Source organism: Pleurodeles waltl, chromosome 1_2 (assembly GCF_031143425.1).
Source record: "Pleurodeles waltl isolate 20211129_DDA chromosome 1_2, aPleWal1.hap1.20221129, whole genome shotgun sequence".
Lineage (NCBI taxonomy): Eukaryota > Metazoa > Chordata > Amphibia > Caudata > Salamandridae > Pleurodeles > Pleurodeles waltl.
In genome coordinates, this window is record NC_090437.1 from 1,330,817,846 (window position 1) to 1,330,839,540 (window position 21,695).

At 46.7% G+C, this 21,695-nt stretch overlaps 1 protein-coding gene across 1 annotated transcript in view; it reads right to left on the reverse strand.

Annotated features, from left to right (window-relative positions):
• The window catches only part of TMEM8B (transmembrane protein 8B), a 433,569-nt gene that overhangs the window by 50,636 nt on the left and 361,238 nt on the right, over positions 1–21,695 (reverse strand). Inside the window, exons 6-7 of the mRNA XM_069205659.1 lie at positions 6,455–6,864; positions 4,567–4,663 (exon numbers count right to left, since the gene is read on the reverse strand). Of these exons, the coding sequence (XP_069061760.1) occupies positions 4,567–4,663; positions 6,455–6,864 (507 nt within the window). The remainder of the gene's footprint in view (positions 1–4,566; positions 4,664–6,454; positions 6,865–21,695) is intronic.

Below are 21,695 nucleotides of genomic sequence, written 5' to 3' on the forward strand. Positions count from 1 at the left end.
CATGCGTGAGCACATGTGTATTCACAGTGATGAATGATGCTCACACTGAGACAAGCATCAACACACACCCATGTGCATGCATGTGTGAACACATATGCATTCAGTTATGAATGATGCACACACTGAGACAAGTATCGACACACATCCATGTGCATTCAAGGGTGAACACATATGCATTCAGTTATGAATGATGTACACACTGAAACAAGTATCCATAAACATCCATATGCATGCATGCGTGAACACTTGTGCATTCACAGTTATGAATGATGCACACATAGAGACAAGCATCGACACCCACCCACGTGCATGCATGCATGAACACATATGCATTCACAATTACGAATGATGCACACACTGAGAAAAGTATCCACACACACCCATGTGCATGCATGCCTGAACACATGCAGTCATAGTGATGAATGATACAAACACTGAGACAAGCATCCACACACACCCATGTCCAAGCATGCATGAACGCACGGTAATTCAGATATGAATGATGCACACACTGAGACAAGCATCCACACAACCACGTGCATGCATGACCATACATTCATGTATCTATAAATAAAGCTAGTAAAAAAGAATGGTGCACACACTGAGTCACGCACCTACACAGACTCACGTGCGTGCATGTGTGAACACGTGTATTCGCAGTTATGAATGATGACCAAACACTGAGAAAACCATCCTCACAAACCCATGTGAACGTATGCGTGAACACACGTGCATTCACAGTTAGGGAGGATGCACACACGGAGACACGCACCCACACAAACCCATGTGCATGCATGCATGCATGCGTGAACACACGTGCATTCACAGTTAGGGAGGATGCACCCACGCAGACTCGTGTGCATGCATGCGTGAACACACGTGCATTCACAGTTAGGGAGGATACATACACGGAGACAAGCACCACACAGACTCACGTGCATGCATGCGTGAACACACGTGCATTCACAGTTAGGGAGGATGCACCCACGCAGGCTCGCGTGCGTGAACACATGTGCATTCACAGTTAGGGAGGATGCATACATGGAGACATGCACCACGCAGACACACGTGCATGCATGCGTGAACACACGCGCATTCACAGTGAGGGAGGATGCACACACGGAGACACGCACCCACGCAGTCACGTGCATGCATGCGTGAACACACGTGCATTCACAGTTAGGGAGGATGCACCCACGCATACTCATGTGCATGTATGCGTGAACACATGTGCATTCACAGTGAGGGAGGATGCACACACGGAGACATGCACCCACGCAGACTCACGTGCATGCATGCGTGAACACACATACATTCACAGTTAGGGAGGATGCACCCACGCAGACTCGTGTGAATGCATGCGTGAACACACGTGCATTCACAGTTAGGGAGGATGCATACACGGAGACACGCACCACACAGACTCACGTGCATGCATGCGTGAACACACGTGCATTCACAGTTAGGGAGGATGCATACACGGAGACACGCACCACGCAGACACACGTGCATGCATGCGTGAACACACGCGCATTCACAGTGAGGGAGGATGCACACACGGAGACACGCACCCACGCAGTCAAGTGCATGCATGCGTGAACACACGTGCATTCACAGTTAGGGAGGATGCACCCACGCAGACTCATGTGCATGTATGCGTGAGCACACGTGCATTCACAGCGAGGGAGGATGCACACACGGAGACACGCACCCACGCAGACTCACGTGCATGCACGCGTAAACACACGTGCATTCACAGTTAGGGAGGATGCACACACGGAGACACGCACCCACGCAGTCATGTGCATGCATGCGTGAACACACGTGCATTCACAGTTAGGGAGGATGCACCCACGCAGACTCATGTGCATGTATGCGTGAACACACGTGCATTCACAGTGAGGGAGGATGCACCCACGCAGACTCGTGTGCATGCATGCATGAACACACGTGCATTCAGAGTGAGGGAGGATGCACACACGGAGACACGCACCCACGCAATCACGTGCATGCATGCGTGAACACACGTGCATTCACAGTTAGGGAGGATGCACCCACGCAGACTCATGTGCATGTATGCGTGAACACACGTGCATTCACAGTGAGGGAGGATGCACACACGGAGACACGCACCCACGCAGTCACGCGCATGCATGCGTGAACACACGTGCATTCACAGTTAGGGAGGATGCACCCACCCAGAGTCATGTGCATGTATGCGTGAACACACGTGCATTCACAGTAAGGGAGGATGCACACACGGAGACACGCACCCACGCAGACTCCCGTGCATGCATGCGTAAACACACGTGCATTCACAGTTACGGAGGATGCACACACGGAGACACGCACCCACGCAGTCACGTTCATGCATGCGTGAACACACGTGCATTCACAGTTAGGGAGGATGCACCCACGCAGACTCATGTGCATGTATGCGTGAACACACGTGCATTCACAGTGAGGGAGGATGCACCCACGCAGACTCGTGTGCATGCATGCGTGAACACACGTGCATTCACAGTGAGGGAGGATGCACACACGGAGACACGCAGTCACGTGCATGCATGCGTGAACACACGTGCATTCACAGTTAGGGAGGATGCACCCACGCAGACTCATGTGCATGTATGCGTGAACACACGTGCATTCACAGTGAGGGAGGATGCACCCACGCAGATTCGTGTGCATGTATGCGTGAACACACGTGCATTCACAGTGAGGGAGGATGCACACACGGAGACACGCAGTCATGTGCATGCATGCGTGAACACACGTGCATTCACAGTTAGGGAGGATGCACCCACGCAGACTCATGTGCATGTATGCGTGAACACACGTGCATTCACAGTGAGGGAGGATGCACCCACGCAGATTCGTGTGCATGTATGCGTAAACACACGTGCATTCACAGTGAGGGAGGATGCACACACGGAGACACGCACCCACGCAGTCACGTGCATGCTTGCGTGAACACACGTGCATTCACAGTTAGGGAGGATGCACCCACGCAGACTCATGTGCATGTATGCGTGAACACACGTGCATTCACAGTGAGGGAAGATGCACACACGGAAACACGCACCCACGCAGACTCACGTGCATGCATGCGTAAACACACGTGCATTCACAGTTAGGGAGGATGCACACACGGAGACACGCACCCAGGCAGTCATGTTCATGCATGCGTGAACACACGTGCATTCACAGTTAGGGAGGATGCACCCACGCAGACTCATGTGCATGTATGCGTGAACACACGTGCATTCACAGTGAGGGAGGATGCACCCACGCAGACTCGTGTGCATGCATGCTTGAACACTCGTGCATACACAGTGAGGGAGGATGCACACACAGAGACACGCACCCACGCAGTCATGTGCATGCATGCGTGAACACACGTGCATTCACAGTTAGGGAGGATGCACCCACGCAGATTCATATGCATGTATGCGTGAACACACGTGCATTCACAGTGAGGGAGGATGCACACACGGAGACACGCACCCACGCAGACTCGTGTGCATGCATGCGTGAACACACGTGCATTCACAGTTAGGGAGGATACATACACGGAGACAAGCACCACACAGACTCACGTGCATGCATGCGTGAACACACGTGCATTCACAGTTAGGGAGGATGCACCCACGCAGGCTCGCGTGCGTGAACACATGTGCATTCACAGTTAGGGAGGATGCATACATGGAGACATGCACCACGCAGACACACGTGCATGCATGCGTGAACAGACGCGCATTCACAGTGAGGGAGGATGCACACACAGAGACACGCACCCACGCAGTCACGTGCATGCATGCGTGAACACACGTGCATTCACAGTGAGGGAGGATGCACCCACGCAGATTCGTGTGCATGTATGCGTGAACACACGTGCATTCACAGTGAGGGAGGATGCACACACGGAGACACGCACCCACGCAGTCACGTGCATGCTTGCGTGAACACACGTGCATTCACAGTTAGGGAGGATGCACCCACGCAGACTCATGTGCATGTATGCGTGAACACACGTGCATTCACAGTGAGGGAAGATGCACACACGGAAACACGCACCCACGCAGACTCACGTGCATGCATGCGTAAACACACGTGCATTCACAGTTAGGGAGGATGCACACACGGAGACACGCACCCAGGCAGTCATGTGCATGCATGCGTGAACACACGTGCATTCACAGTTAGGGAGGATGCACCCACGCAGACTCATATGCATGTATGCGTGAACACACGTGCATTCACAGTTAGGGAGGATGCATACACGGAGACACGCACCACACAGACTCACGTGCATGCATGCGTGAACACACGTGCATTCACAGTTAGGGAGGATGCACCCACGCAGACTCATGTGCATGTATGCGTGAACACACGTGCATTCACAGTGAGGGAGGATGCACACACGGAGACACGCACCCACGCAGACTCACGTGCATGCATGCGTAAACACACGGGCATTCACAGTTAGGGAAGATGCTCACACGGAGACACGCACCCACGCAGTCACGCGCATGCATCTTCCTGCCGTCACGAGGCCTCTCTTACCTGTTTCACAGGTGACGGAAGAGTTGTCACCTGCAATGAGAGGGACGCCATGGTTCAGGCACCCAAAGACGGTGACGTCCTCCCCCTTGACTGAAGACTGAGGAGAGAAAGAGAGAGTGTGAGTGGGGTCAGAGGATGGGGGGGCAGAAAGACATGGGCCTGGGTTGGAGCGGGGGGAGAGGGGTAAAGGGAGAACCCCTCATTTCTGCGGCTACATCCAGATTAACATGTTATATATATTTTTCAATGAGTGGTTTGCTCACCAGGGTTCAGATGCCGTATGTGCTGAAGATTACGAGCCAGTTTGGGAGTCTCTATTAACTGTGCCTTGTGCGTTTGTGCAGATGCGGTTGGTAAGGGAGTAGGCTCGGACTTGCGGTAAATTCAGGGGCGAATCCGCAGGTCGAAGCGCATGGACAGTATGGCTTGGAAACTCCACCAGTGGATTACCGCCCAGATGTACTATTTCCTCTAGAATTACAGGGCCCTATAGAGCTCTAATTTATTTTACAAACTGTAACTGGAAACCAGCCCTTGGTACCTTCTTCAAAGTTAAAGTGTTTATCTTGGGAAAACAAGGGCACAGGTTAATTTAATGAGAGGGGTTTGTGTTAAATAGCATTTTGCACATAAAGTGGATTTGGAAAGTGAACTCTCACATGAGACCTTATTTAATGGAAAGTTCCATGTCTCAGGTCTGGATGTCACCCTTTGTGTGCCAGTAATAGGAAATGACATCACGGTATAGGCCATGACGTAACCCGCTGCCACTGACAATAGCAGGCGGGCACGTGTGGAAAGGCGGAGCCAGGGGGTCTGCGCAAGCCCTTGGACACACGTCCACCCTGGCGCCCCTGAACGGTCTCATGAGTCGTGTGGGTTCAGTCGCTTATCCTTGAGGCTTTCTACCGGTGCTTAATTTGTAAAAAACATAAGTCCCAGAGCCCTCATAAGGAGGCCACCACAACTTGTACCACTCATTGCTCCTGCCAGCGCTGTGGGTGACAGTGCAAACACAACTACTAGCATCACACTCCCACAAGTGTGTCAATTCAGACTATTCCAGGCTCCCAATGCTAGGAGAATGTCTTGGGAGGTCAGGTAGCAGTCATTTTTAGTGTATATTGAATTAATAAACAGAGTTTGTTATGCCAATTTCTAAATAAAACAAACAGCGCTACCATGTGGCAGACTGTTACAAATGCCGATCTTGGCAATTAAGTGCCAATGCTGGGCACCGGCAACCACGGTTCAAATTAAGCACTGGTCCAGCCTACATTTACTATCCTTCATGCGAAGCTCCTGCACTGCATTGCATTGGGTGAACAGCAACAAATTTACACCTGGTCATGTGTTGAGGACATGACTGGTGGTCACCATACCTAAACAGCCTGTCTCTCAGGATGGTCAGCCTTGAACTAAGGTGCAAACAGTGTGGAGGGGCAGCTCTCAGCACTGAACAAAGCCCAGACTGTCAGAAACAGGCGGCAGATAAAAAATGGTCCTCACCAAGGACCTCAAAGTGGTTGAGACGCCCTGGGATGCAATTCTTATGAATTGGGAAGACTGAAGTAGGGAAGGAGTCAGGTAGAGAAGGATAAAGCACGCAGGAGGGCTAAGGTGAGAGGGAAAGGTACAAGAGTGAGACAAGGGAGGTGGAGAAATGCACAGACATCTGGGACAGTGGAGCATGGAGGAGGAGGGAGAGGAAAGGTGGGTGGAAATGAGGGTAAGGTGACAAGAAGAGTGGGAGAATGTGGGTGGGTGGGAGAAAGTGCTGTCCTCCGAATATGTCAGATGACAGGTGTCAATCACATGTCCAATGTGGAAGAAGGGTGGTCTAAGAAGGCACAGAACCTGGGACGCAGGGAGGTCTGGGGTCCCTCACCACGTTGAGTTTTAGCTCCAGGTTGAGAACTCCTCCGCTGTCCAACACAGGCAATAAGTTGATGACGAAGACTGCTGGCCTGCTGGGTGGGATGGAGATGTTGGGGCCGAAGAAGATGTAGAAGTGGACGGAGAATGTGTCCAGCTCGTTCCGCAGCGTGGGCCGGATGGGCCAGCAGGAGGGCTCGAACGAGGGGTGAGGGTTGGTGGAGGAGGCCGGAGGGACCAGTGGCTCTTCTGGTGCTGAGGTAGATGTGCTCCCTGTGTCGTTCTGCAGAGGCGAGGCCACTCCTGGCGAGGGAAGGCCCTCAGAAAAGGACAGGCTCCCAGCTGACCCAAAGGACTGCGGCATGTTGAGGGCAGAGCTTGGCGCCAGAAGGACATTCTTGGAGAGTCCAGGTTTAGAACAATCTACAGAAGACAAACCAAACAGAGGGACGGTCAGATAAAGTGAAAACAGACAGAGAAAAGAAGAGGGTGAAAATAATGTGCTTTAGAGGTCAAACCGAGGTCCAAGTTTACTAACTCTTTGTGCTGGGTTTGCATCACTTTCGTTACATAAATCCGACGCAAAGTGTTCCCCTGGGATTTACTATGCAGCACAAATCAGGATTTGCATTGAATGGTTTCGGAAAGTAATGCAAAGTTGCACTGTGCATTATAGGTGTTCTCATGCAACCACCCATTGTCAGGGCCGTAGGTGGGCCAGGTCTCAGGCCCAGTAGTAGTTAGAAATTGAAGCGGGGACCTGTTGGGCTCTATTTTCATGTTTTTAACTTTAGTGGCATATGACACTGATCCTTTTTTCAATAATGAATGCAAAACATGTTAGGGAAATCAGCAATTTAGTCTGTGTTTATATTTCAAGTTTTTCATAATTTTGCATTCCTTAAGAGTTTTTGCTATTTCAAGAATGTTGTGATTCTCTATTTTGTTGTGTAGCATATTACTCCTGTATTGTGAATACTTTGAACGGAGTCACCTCCAGGGGAGTGACATCCAGGGCCCTTATTATATTCACAAAGGGTGCACTTTTACTGTTTGCTCCATACTTTAAATAGGCGCTGTTAGACTTGGCATCCTTGGTGTGGTCTCCCCTAACATTTTGCCTCTGTTTCCCAGGTTGGTGATGTGTGCTGGACTCTGTTTTTTCTGTTTTTGATACTCTGGGCACTTTACGACTGCTATCCAGTGCTAAAGTGCAAGTGCTCCTATGTAAAATATATGTGTCATTGTCTTTCCATGATTGGCATATTTGATTTACTGGTAAGTCCCTAGTACAGTGCACTAGAGGTGCCCAGGGCCTGTAAATCAAATGCTACTAGTGGGCCTGCAGCACTGGTTATGCCACCCACATTAGTAGCCCTGTAATCATCTCCCAGACCTGCCACTGCAGTGTCTGTGTATGCAGTTTTAAACTGCCAACTTGACTTGGCAAGTGTACCCACTTACCAGGCCTAAACCTTCCCTGTTCTTACATGTAAGGCACCTCTAAGGTAGGCCCTAGGTAGCCCCATGGGCAAGATATGTTTAAGGTAGGGAATATACTAATGTGTTCTATATGTCCTGACAGTGAAATACTGCCAAATTCGGTATTCACTTTGCAAGGCCTATCTCTCTCATAGGTCATAATGGGTGCTGCCTTTAAATAGTATTAGAGTGCAGATTCCCTTTAGCAGCAGCCAGAAATATGGAGTTTACAGTCTCAGAACTCACAATTTAAAAATACATCTTTTAGTAAAGGTTGTTTTTAGATTGTGTGTTTAAAAATGCCACTTTGAGAAAGTAGGCATTTTCTTGCTTAAAACATTCTGTGACCCTGCCTGTTTGTGGATTCCCTGTCTGGGTCAGTTTGACAGTTGGGCTGTTTGTACCTCTCCTCTAGACAGTGACACAAAGGGAGCTGGGGTGTAGCCCACATATCCTGATGAGCCATCTGTGCTAGGAGGGAGGGGAGGAGTGGTCACTCACACCTGAAAGGGCTGTGCCTGTGTGTCTGAGGCATGGCCAGGACAAGGCAGGATCTTACAAACAAGAGAGACTTCCCTTTGAAGTCTGCCTGTGACTGTGCTTTTTTGGGTTATCCTGCAGTTGCTGCTTCTGCGTGTGAAATGGAACAAAGACTGGACTTTCTGGTGCATTCCTGCTTAAGAAGAATCTCCAAGGGCTTTAACTGAGCTTGCCTCCTGTTGTTGAAGTCTCAGGGCCATCATAGACTTCCCCTTTCCAGCACCTGAACTCTCTGCTGAGCCTCCTGCCCTGCCAAGTGGTGCCCTATCCAGTCCCTGGGCCCTTGAAAGGTGAAGTTGGCAGGCAAGAACTGAAAAGCCACACACAGAATGCTGTGCAGCGAAATTTTCAACACACCTTCTGTAACGCGGCTGATAAACGATGCACCGCCAGCTTCGTGCCTGAAATTGATGCTCCACCTGCATCGCGGCTGGGAGATTGACGCATCATGGATGGAGAAACGATGCACAACACTCGCTTAAAGAGGCTGATAATGATGCAAACCCCACATAGTGCGGTTTTCTGATACCGTACGACCAGATTTTCCACGCATCGTCCTTGGGCATACAAGTCAATCCGACTCTGCACGGACCCAAGGTGCCTCATCTGAAAATCGATGCATTGCTCTCTTGCGAGGGAGAAAAACAGTGCATCGCCTACCCAACCAGAGAAGGAAATGATGCACAACCTCACTTGCAAGTAAGGAATTGACGCATTGCTGACTTTTCCGACGCACGCTCGCCTATGGGGCTTTATTTTTTACACTCACCAGGTACTTTGTGTAACAACAGCAGTCTCACTGTTTTCTAAGGATTAAGACTCTTATTCTTTTGAAAATTCATATCTTGACGTGTATGTTGGATTTTTGTCGTTTTGGTCTTGTTTGATTTAGATACATATTACCTATTTTTCTAAACTGGTATGGTGTCCATTTTGTAGCGTTTTTAGTGTATTACTGTGTGTGTTGGTACAAATACTTTACACATTGCTTCTGAAGTTAAGCCTGCCTGCTCGTGCCAAGCTACCAAGGAAGTGAGCGGGGCTTAACTGAGTGTGATTCTCCTTTACCCTGACTAGAGTGAGGGTCCTTGCTTGTACAGAGGGTAACCTGATTGCCAACCAAAGACCCAATTTCTAACAGGTGTGCCATGCGTAACCAGGGACACATCAAAAATCCGGTTGGATGGCACACTATGAAAACCACAGAAATATAGTTTACATGTTTCAGCCACACACTTAATTACACAGGCAGCACCCCCTTTAGAGACCCCATACTTTTTGCATCCCACCTAAAGCCCTGCCCATGGGTTTTGACACAAATCCTTATCTACCAACATGTGCAGGAAGGGATTGGCCCCAAAGTCTTATGCCTCTTTAAGGCCTGCACAGCAAGGAGAAATGTTTTCATTTGTGCTTGTTTTTCCTACTTTGCATGCGTGCTGCATTGTACAGCACACATACAAAGTAGGAAAAGTGTTAAAGGATAGTTTTTGTACTGGACGGGTCCTCTTGCATTTTAAAAACTATTCCTTCCAGAACTCACTCACCACTGAATTATGGCGCATGGGTATGTGCATTGATGCATGGCAGCCTCCAGTCTGTCAGCACAAGGAGAGAGGATTACAGCAGATTATCTTAGTAGATGTGGTGTTGTTCTACTCTTTCCTGTTCATGCAGCGCCGTGCAGTAACTTCAGTTGCTGCCCTGCATTGCATTTACTTTGTTTTTATCCTGGTCCCTAATGTCAAGACCAACGCATCAGGATTAAATGAATAGTGTTTTTCTATTTTTATAAATGCTGCTGAATACACAATATGTTTTCCAGACATTTCTGTATACCACATTCTGACATGCACCCCTCATGGCCTGTACAAAACTGGGGACCAGCCATGGGCTTCAAGATGTCACAGAAAACGGATGGGATAAGGTTTGCAGAAATAGATATTAAAATGCATTTTCAAAAGAACAAGCTAAATATGGGTTTGTGATGTTTGCTGCTGGAAAAGTTCTCAATCAAACAATAATGAAGCAAAAAGCTGAGAATACTCAGAGTGCAGCTTATTGTTACCCAGGAATTTACGCATAAAATCACAGGGCTGCAGAGTAATATCCATCAAAAGTTGCTTCTCAGTAGTTACAGGCAAACTTTTTAACAGAGTGGGACGTTCAGGCAGGAATCCCAAGGATACTTTATTGGCGGTCACGTGGGGTTAGGGAACCCTACTCACGCCCTCCTTCCATGCAGTTTTTTGAGAACCACCCGTGCTGTGTTGATTGATGAAGACAGGACTATCTCTTCTGACTACACTGACTCCTTCCTGTACTCCCAGTGAAGAGCAATAGGAAGTGTTAGAGGAAACATGCATGTCTTCACCCGCCATCCTCTGACTGGATGAGATCTATCCAGAGAAAACATGCATGTCTTCACCCGCCATCCCCTGACTGGATGAGATCTATCCAGAGAAAACATGCATGTCTTCACCCGCCATCCCCTGACTGGATGAGATCTATCCAGAGAAAACATGCATGTCTTCACCTGCTATACTCTGATTGGCTGAGATCCATCAAGAGAAAACATGCATGCCTTCACCTGCCATCCTCTGATTGGCTGAGATCCGCCCCATGCTACTTCAGAATAGCACTTTTGTTGGACCCTATATCTTTGCTGGCTTTAGAACTCTGTGCACTTTACCTCTGCTAACTAGTAGTAAAAAACGTGTGCCCCTCCTTTAAACATTGTTGAATTGGCATATTCAAAATTGATACACCTAACTTGCCTATAAATTCCTAGTTTATGATACAAAGTGCACCCACAGCCTGAAAATTAAATGCCACGAGTGGACTACGGCACCTATTCTGCCATCCACTATAGTGCCAGTGCAAAAAAGGCTTCAGGCCTAACATTGTAGCCTGACTGTAGCAGTAGCAAAACTACAATTCAACCTCTCCCCCTTTATATATTAATAAGTCACCCCTAAATAGGCCTTGTAGCCAACAAAGCAGAGTGCACTGTATTTAAAATTAGGCATCTAGAAATGTAATGTTAACATGTCCCTACACTGACTACCACCCAAAAGTATTTTCACTGTGCGGGCCTAGCTGTCCTATGTAGAAAATTATAATACAGATAAAAATATGAATAATGTATCTAATGAATGAGACCAGCTAGAAAAATAAATAAACAATTATTGAAATTGCTATTACAATTCCAATTCGATAGTGAAGTCAGATTTTAATAAATATTAAGGAAAAGTAACTTTTAGAACGTTACCATTTACTTGCCTGACGTTTCTGTGGGCTGATTTGCCTTGGCTTTCCAGCTTCTCCCAGCCGGTAATTAGTCTTGAATAGATGTGGGCCAGGAGCAAAAATAGTCTGTTCTGAATGGGTAGATATAACCCATCTGAACTCCACAGAGTAGGCATGGTGTGACTGTGGGCATCCCTTTTGACACTACAGTGTCAAATCCTGCTTGAGAGTGAAATCCTGCTTGACAGGTCTGCTGCGATCACATATAACACTTGGGGCACACTTGAAAGGGGAGAGACCAGGATGGCAAGAAAAATTCTTGTAGATCTGTTGTCTGCTTGCTGAAAGATTGTGATTTTGTACTACTAGCCTCTGTCTCTGGGTTTGTTGTGTGCAGAGTGGCTGCCTCAAACTGGATTTTAGTGTTAGAGGTGGGAGGACACTAGGAGTATCACAGTACACTCCCACACGCACGACCGAGTTTAGTGGGGCAACCACTTTTGCCAGCTTTGAAAATACTCAAAGTGTGTGGGGTTGGCCAGGGAAATATTACCCTATTGGTTAGGGTGTGTCAAGGAGTAATTCCTTTTCACTAGCTGGTGGCAGGCATAAAAGTGGTACCCCCAGGTATCACTTTCTGGACTTGCAGATGATCACAAGACGACTGCCTGCTGTCTTTCGTCTGTGAGGAGTTCTGAAGGACTGGGCCTGCTCCTTCTTGGACCCAAGAGGAAGAAGTGGACTCCAAGGGTCATATGGCTGACCTTCAGTTCAAGCTTCAGGGATACAACAAGCTGTAAGAGGTCTTTCCTGCAAATGCCTAGCTTACCAGTGGCAAGTGATCTTGGACTAAACCCTTCTATTGACTGCTGCGTGACACCCTGTGAGTCTCACAGTGCCCTCCCAGAGGTTTTGGGGGGTGCTCAGAAGTGTGTTTCTGTGGTGGATTTTGACTTGAATGACTAAATGCCTGATTTAGATGTTGCCGAAGGGAATACTGTGTCACAAACGTGACGGATATCCCATCCACAATATTATGATCCCCATAGGATTGAATGGGATCGTAAGATGATGGACGGGATATCATTCATGTTTGTGACTGAGTAGTCACCTCTGCCAATTTCTTAATCAGAACCTTAGTAAGTAGGTAAAATCTTTCACCAGGATGAACCTGGTTGGTGTATCTGACCCGTGCTCCATCACTATCAGCCTCAAATTGCTCCTAAGTCCTGGTCTGCCACGACCAGTGAAGATCATATGTGCTTTGTGTTTTTTTGAGCTATTTCTACTTAAAACTGCATAACTCTGATTCCACTTATTTGAGTTTTGTCATTTTGGTGGCTTTCTTTATTACATTTTACTCTATTTTTCAATTCTTTCGGGATTTTATATATATATATGTGGACCCACAAATTTAATCTAAACACAGAGTCTCACACACAAGTGGACCAACAAAAATGTCCTAAACAAGGAGGCAGACACACATGGAGCAATGAAGGTCATGTAAAAATAAGAGGTACACACACGTGGACCCCAAAGATCACATAAAGGAAGAGGCATACTCATATAAACCCACAAAGAGGCACTCACACGTGGGCCCACAAAGATCATCTAAACAAGGAGGCACACACACGGACCCATGAAGGTCGACTAAACAAATAGGCATACAAGTGTGGACACTTAAGGATCTTCTAAACAAAGAGGCACACACATATCGACCTACAAAGCTCACATAAACAAACAGGCACCCACACACATGTGAACCCCTAAAGGTCATATAAATAAAGAGGCACCCACACACCCGTGGACCCCTAATAGCCCAGTAAACAGAGGCCCAAACATGTGGACCCACAAATATCACATAAAGAAGGAGGCACACCAACATGGGCTCACATAGGCCACATACCCAAAGAGGCACTCACACTAATGCTCACAAGGATGACACTACTTGAATGCAAACACAATAGATCATTTGCTCTTCAACTGTATTTTAACCACTTCCTAAAAGTCAATAAAATATTGACTTTGATTTTCAATAAGACCCTTAACTTGCTGTCATAATCAATAGCCTTCCATTTGTCATTGGTCACAAAAGTCCTCCATCACCTTCAAACCAGACACTGGATGAAGCTGACAAGGGCACTAGGAAAGGGGAGGCTGAACTGCTTTAATACATTCTCAAGAAGCAGGGTCTGAACAAGTAGGAGATAGCCTGCTATGGTTAATGCCCAGACTTCCCTTGTGAATGTACATGCACAACCACCCACGCACATACATACACACATCCTTTGTCCCTTGTTGCCAGTTCCATAAGGACACACAGACACAGACTATCTCACTTGTTGAGACTATCCCAAGTACACACACAAACACATACACTTTCTTACTTGTTGCCAGTATCACAAGCACTCATAACCACACTTTCACTCTTGATGCCAATATCAGAAGCACTAACATACTAAATCACAAGTATGCTTTCTTGGTTGTTGACACTATCATATGCACACACAAACACATACACTTTCTTGCTTGTCAGTATAATCTACATACCCTTTCTCAGTTCTTGCAAGTATCAAAAGCACACACAACACACACAAACATGGGAACACACACAAAACCACAAACACACTTCCTCAATTGTTGTCGGCGTCACAAGCGCACATACACACACGCACACAGACATACACACTCTCTTCCTCGCTTGTTGCCAGTATCATAAGCATGCACATATGTGGATACATATTCTTTTTTGCACACTGCCAATATCACACACAGATACACACACACACACTTTACTTGTTGACAGTATCACAACCAAACATGCATACAAATTTACACACACATACTTTCTTGCTTGCCAATGTCAAAATAACATAAACACAACTTTCTAACTTTTTGCTTGAATTACACAAGCACACACGCTTTGCCATTATCACAAGCAAGTGCATATACAAAGAAACATAGGCACTCAAACCTTTGTGCTTTTTGCCAGTATCATACACACACACATGAATATATATACTTACTTTCACCCCCGCATGCATACACCCACACAAATACAAACATGCACTTTTTCTTGTTTGTTTCCTCTATCAAAAACACACAGACATTTACACAAACACAAAGAGACACACAGATGGACACACACACACACAACTACACAAACCTGCTCACATGTTCCTGGCAGTACAAACATACACAAATATACAAGTACACAAACACACAGAATTTTTGGTTCCAGTATCACAAGAACACACACGCATACACTTGCTTGCTTACTGACAATATCTCAAGCACACACACAGTATACAAACAATTTCTTGGTTGTGAATATTACAAAAAGATATATATACACACATTCTCACTTCTCGCTAATATCATAAGCATACACAAACACATATACACAATTTCATGCTTGTTGCCAGTTTCACTAGCAAGCACACACACAGGTGCACATACAGTTTCTTAATTGTATCCAGTATCACAAACATGCATATACATACACAGATACATATACTATCCTTCTCACTTCTAGTATCACAAGCACTCACACACAAGCTTTGGATGCTTGATGCCAGTTTCACAACCACACATAGACCCACACTCTCTCGCTTGTTACCAGTACCCCAAGCACACAAACTCACACACACAGTCACAAACACTTTTTTGTTTGCAAGCACCCAGACAGACACACAGACTTTGCCGCTTGCTGTCAGGTTCACATGCACACTCAGATACACACAAACCCTCACTTATTGACAATGTCATAAGCACACACTGCTACACATACACACATTTTTGTTTTAGGCAATATCACCAGTAGACACACACACACTCTTGCTTGTAGCCAGTAGCACAAGCACAGACAGATATATACACACACAGTTTCTCACTGTTGACAGTCTCACAAGCATACAAACACATGCACACAATGTCTCGCTTATTGACAGTATCACAAGCACACACACACAATCTCATTTGTAGCTGGTATCACACACACACACGTGCACACACTGCTTGGTTCCAGAATCACAAACACGTGGACACACTTACACGCATGCATGCTAGCACACACACTTTCTTGTTTGTCAGGTCATAAGTACATAGACACACACACACACACACCCATACACAAGTACACTTTGCAGCTCCCGCACTAATCTTTCCTTTATCGGGCTCCTCAATTCCTGGGCAACAAGGCAACATTGTATGCGATTTAAATACAACATTGAATTAGAGTTCACAGGAGGGTGGCATCAATTTTACATCACAGCTTCTGATCACCGCATGAAGTGCAGCCAGAGACTAATTAAATGCTATTCTAATCTTTTATTTAAGGAGCAAAACTGGGCCTTGCATTAATTATTCAGATTGGATAAACTGAATAGTTTTCTTCTTTTTGCTTGTCTGGTCCAGGCTTCCCGGCAGGCAGCCTCAGGGATCTGGTTGAGCTTTGATGAAGTCCCACAGGACAGGAGGCACTGGAAGATCATCTGATGCACTGTGGATGAACTCACAAAAATGTACTCTGTGGGTGACCTTACAAGGCTACTCACAGGTATATCTTGTGAATTACCTCCCATCCAATGTGCTGTGGATGAGCTCATTAACTGTATCCTGTGAATGACCTCCCCAGGGAGGAGCTTCTCAAGATGTACTGTCAATAACCTCACAGAAGATTGCTTACAGGTGTATCCTGTGAATGACCTCCCAACAGTGCAGCATCCCAAGATGTACTGTCAATAACCTCACAGAAGATTGCTTACAGGTGTATCCTGTGAATGACCTCCCAACAGTGCAGCATCCCAAGATGTACTGTCAATAACCTCACAGAAGATTGCTTACAGGTGAATCCTGTGAATGACCTCCCAACAGTGCAGCATCCCAAGATGTACTGTCAATAACCTCACAGAAGATTGCTTACAGGTGTATCCTGTGAATGACCTCCCAACAGTGCAGCATCCCAAGATGTACTGTCAATAACCTCACAGAAGATTGCTTACAGGTGAATCCTGTGAATGACCTCCCCAGGGAGGAGCTTCTCAAGATGTACTGTCAATAACCTCACAGAAGATTGCTTACAGGGGTATCCTGTGAATGACCTCCAAACAGTGCAGCATCCCAAGATGTACTGTCAATAACCTCACAGAAGATTGCTTACAGGGGTATCCTGTGAAGGACCTCCCCGGGGAGGAGCTTCTCAAGATGTACTGTGGATGGCATCCCTGGGAGCAGCATCCAGGGTTGTACCTCACAAACTGTGTCCTGCGGATGACCTCTTTAGGGCATAATGAAAGGTATATCCTGTGAATGACCTCTCTGTGGAGCAGTTGCCCTAAGATTTACTGTTAATAGCCTTGCAGGGAAGTGCTCACAGGTATGTATGTCCCATTGGAGAGCTCCTGAAAGAGGAGCGTCCCAAGGTGTCCTGTGGATATTCTCATAAATGAGTGTTTACAGGTAAATTCTATGGAAGGCCCTCCAGGGAAGAGCCTCCCAAAATGTGCTGCGTATGAACTCAAGGACTGTGGATGACCTCCTTAGGGAGTGCACACAAGGGTATTCTGTTGATGACCTCCCCAGGGAGCAGTGTCCGGATGTGTAGTATGATTGACCTTACAAAGGAGTGTTTGTAGTTATAGCGTGTGGATGACCTTCTAGGAATGAGTGTCTAAAGATGCGTTGTGGATAACTTCACAAATAAGTTATTACTGATATATCCTGTGCAGGACCTCCCCTGGTGTTGAAGGATAGTTTTGTACTGGATGGGTTCTCTTCCAGTTGAAAAGCTATTCCTTACACAACTCACACACTATTAGTTTGTGGTGCAAGGGTATGTTAATTGATGCGTGGTGGACTAAAGTTCGTCAGCACTAGGAGAACTGATGACAGCACCATATCTTGGCAGATATGGTGCTGTTCTACTCTCTCCCCTTTATGCAACACAGCTCAGGAACTTCAGTTCTGGAAATGTACGGTGGGTGACGTCTCAAAGGCTGTGCTCACAACTCTGTTCTGTGGATGACCTCTCCATAGAGAGGAGCTTCTCAAAATATCCACAAATTACCCCATAAGACAGGGGTTCCCACAATGTCCTTGACTGAATTTACAATGAGAAGCTCCCCACGTTGCCTTTGTGTGACCTCACAACAGAGGATCTTCCCATGATGTCCTTGTGTAACCTCACAACAGAGGATCTTCCCATGATGTCCTTGTGTAACCTCACAACAGAGGATCTTCCGGTGATGTCCTTGTGTAACCTCACAACAGAGGATCTTCCGGTGATGTCCTTGTGTGACCTCACAACAGAGGATCTTCCCATGATGTCCTTGTGTAACCTCACAACAGAGGATCTTCCGGTGATGTCCTTGTGTGACCTCACAGTGGAGAAGCTTCTCAAGTAGAACCGTATGTGACCTCACAATGGAGGCGCTCCTCACACCCTCCAGTGGAAGCACCTGAAGTAGCTGGACTCCCCACAATGCACTGTGAATTACCTCAGTTTGCAGGATTGCACATTATTGTGCAGATTACAACTTAAAGAGCGTTTTCTGGCAAATTACTACCAACCATTGCATATGCAACTGTGGCCATGAGAGGACAGGATGCAGCAGCAGTGGACAAATTGCCAACTAACACCTTTAGGCAAGTGATCTCCTTGCCTCAAAGTTCATCACCAGCACAAAGCCGGCTCAAGTTTGGTCTCCCTAAGCACGACCTGGGCAGAAGGTCCACTGCTATAACAAGCATTTTCAATGCAACGGGTCTCGCATTTGTTCAAGTTAAAGCTATTAGCGTTGTAAAGCAAAAAAAAACGCAGCGCAATTGCGCTATGTAAAATGCAGCGTGATCGCGCTGTGTGGAAAATAAACAGATAAAGTAGTCTGGACTCCAGGCTGAAAACATCAAGCCTCGTATGTTTTCAGTAGTTTACCGGTGATGTGTAGGTGGGCTAAACACCAGAAAAGGCATGACGTATGCATGCCTTTCACAAATTAAAGTAAGCGGATTTAAAAGGCAAGCCCACAAACCAATGTAAGTGACTGACGTGACATGGGCGTGGTTTGAAGCCCAAAGAGAGATCGCAGAATGGACGGAGCACTTTGTGCTCGCCCATAAAAAGCTGGAATAAGATACGGAGAACACAAGATGCTCCACTTAATAGCACGCTATGGCCGGTACTACAAAGTGACCAGCAGTCGCATGCCACAAATATGTGAATGACTCTGTGGGGAATGAGTGTGCCATATGTCATTTTTAAAAGGGCGAGACACAGAGCCACTAACTGTCAATCGCGTCTAGAAGATTAAACTAAATGCATCTCCTGATCACACACCTGGACTGTGATTAAGAACCGTGCCGCCCTGGCACCAGCATCATACCTAGCCCCTCCCCCAGCACACATAAAGCGCAGACTTACAACCTTGCATATTGGAAAATGACCAGCACTGGCCAGTCAACCAACATGGAAACTCACGGGTCCCACAGAACGGAGACTTTGCAAAGCAAAAAAGGAGGATTTTATCCATCTGCTCTATCGTTGTCCTAACCTGTGCAAGCTTCGTTTCTCAATACTAAAGGGTAGTTCTAACTAAGAGGCATTTGAACATGCAGGGAACTAATAATTGTGATTCTCAACTCAGGGGACCCGCAGCTACTTCTGACAATGGCTCCAACTGATGCATCTTGACTCAATCCACCATCAAAGTAACCAGTGCCATCGGATGAAGGAACAAATGCCAGTAATATGAGCAACTTACCAGAGTTGGTATTTCACAATCAGAACATATGTTGATTCTGGCCCTGACAGTTTTTTTGGATGATATCATTTTTCTGTTTACAATGCACATTTGCACAAACACGGATCTGCACCAGATTGTTTAGACCAATAAGCTTAATTTTAAAAGTCAGTCTACTAATGAAGATATAGGGCCTGATTACAACTTTGGAGGAAGGTGTTAATCCGTCCCAAATGTGACGGATATACCACCAGCCGTATTACGAGTCCATTATATCCTATGGAACTCGTAATACGGTGGGCAGGCTATCCGTCCCATTTGGGACGGATTAACACCCTCCTCTAAAGTTGTAATCAGGCCCATAGTTCTGTGTTTACGGTGCCTGTTTGCACTTTTTTGCTTGACCTATCCCTAAATTTTATAGTATGAAGTCGTTGTAATTGCAATATTGTTATGGTTTTAATTAACTGAAACAATAAACAATTGAATTGACTACCAACCACACTCTGTGGAAGACCACACAATGGTGGCGCGTTCCACAATCAACACTTAAGCAAAACTGCACATAAAACTCATGCTGTGGAACGTACTGGACTGGATCGGCAACAAGAAGGCACTGCCACCCAGCCCAGGGGCTGGAAGGTTTATCTAGTCCTTTAGACAAATGCACCAGGCTTTTATTTTTCAAAATCTGTTCCTGAATCACTGATCACTGTAGACTACCCAAAGGTACACTGTGTGTGCATCCTAAGATCATCCCTCAGCCTTTGATTTGATGGGATAAACTTCAGCCAAAACTAAAGGCGCAGGAAAGAAACCACACCTGGACAACCTCGTTGAACACCTGCACTCTAACAATACATGTGGCGTGCTTGGCTAAAGGAAAAACACCCAAAGGGGCCAAACAAGGATGGCAGTTAGTGCCATTCTAGTTTAACCTATGTCAATGGTCTCCCATAAGCACTGCAGCCAACATCTTATGCTGTGTCCACAAAGATGTACACAGATGAGTCAGTGGAGCTGGCAAGCATCCTCGAGGCGTAGTGGAAGCTGCTAGATTGAATGCAACTCTATGGCAAAACCACCCACATAACCATACATATTGTCAAGTTCACGACCTGCGAGTTCCAAACAAGAGACAGAACTTTGACACTGACCCTCAAAGGTACTACACTTGAAAGGAAGACAATTCCCACTGCTTAGGCATCTGATCTGCCACTCCCTGACTTGGTCCCGCCAGGTTCCACTATACATCTCCAGTCGTGCTCACGTGGAGGTAAGACGGCTGCTTGCACAGGCCACAGCTGATCTCCCATGGAACAATCATGCCAAAAAATGGGGAAACTCTAGCAGCGCTTGGTGTATCTCTTGCGGGTTTATCTATGGAATATCATGGGGTGCGTCTCCACCGAAAATTTGCCTAGTCCCTTTAAATTCTATGTCAGGACCGGAGGTTTCGGATTGTGCTTATTGTTTGCTATTTATTATAACTCAAACTACAGCAGCCAATCAGGTTAAAACTTTTCATAAAGCTACGTTTCCCATAAACACACGTGACATGTGCACTGCACACCCGTTCTTCGCGGCACAGGCTATTTTTTCTGGCTTGTATTAGAATATCTAGCCCATGCTTGACTCAGTAGGACAGAGTCAGCTCCCGCTGAGCTCGCTAGTGTTCAAACTTACGGTCTCCCCTACACCTGTCACCAGGGCTGCATAATTGGCTACAACAGGCTTTGCCTGAAGGGCAGGAAGTATTTGGAGCTCTACGAGTCCTTCAGACTCTGTAACACTTGCAGTCCAACCTCCCTCATCGGCCCACTCTCCTCGAGTTGCCCTCCAGTATTTTCTGAACATATCAAAATGTTTTTGTAGAACTTTGGAATACTGCAGAACTTCCTCTATTCACCACAGCAGATAATCAGGCAGCTGATGAATCCTATTTCCATGATGAAGAAGACCTAATCCTGGTAGAAGACATTGTACATGCCCTTGATGCCTGTGTCGCCCAGTCAGTAAATGAAGCCCTTGCAGTGACGCTCCGACCCATCACGAGGCAGCTTAAACCTCATGCCCTGACAGTTTCCCCTACAGCACTGCTGCTACCATGCCACTGTCTTCTAAAGAAGCTAACCCTCCTACAGCTTCGAACTGGCCCCATGCTGCCTCCATTGCCCATCGCTCCCAATCTCTCTTCACAGATCTTGATTACTCTACACAACCTGCCACCAGTTTCAAATTCAA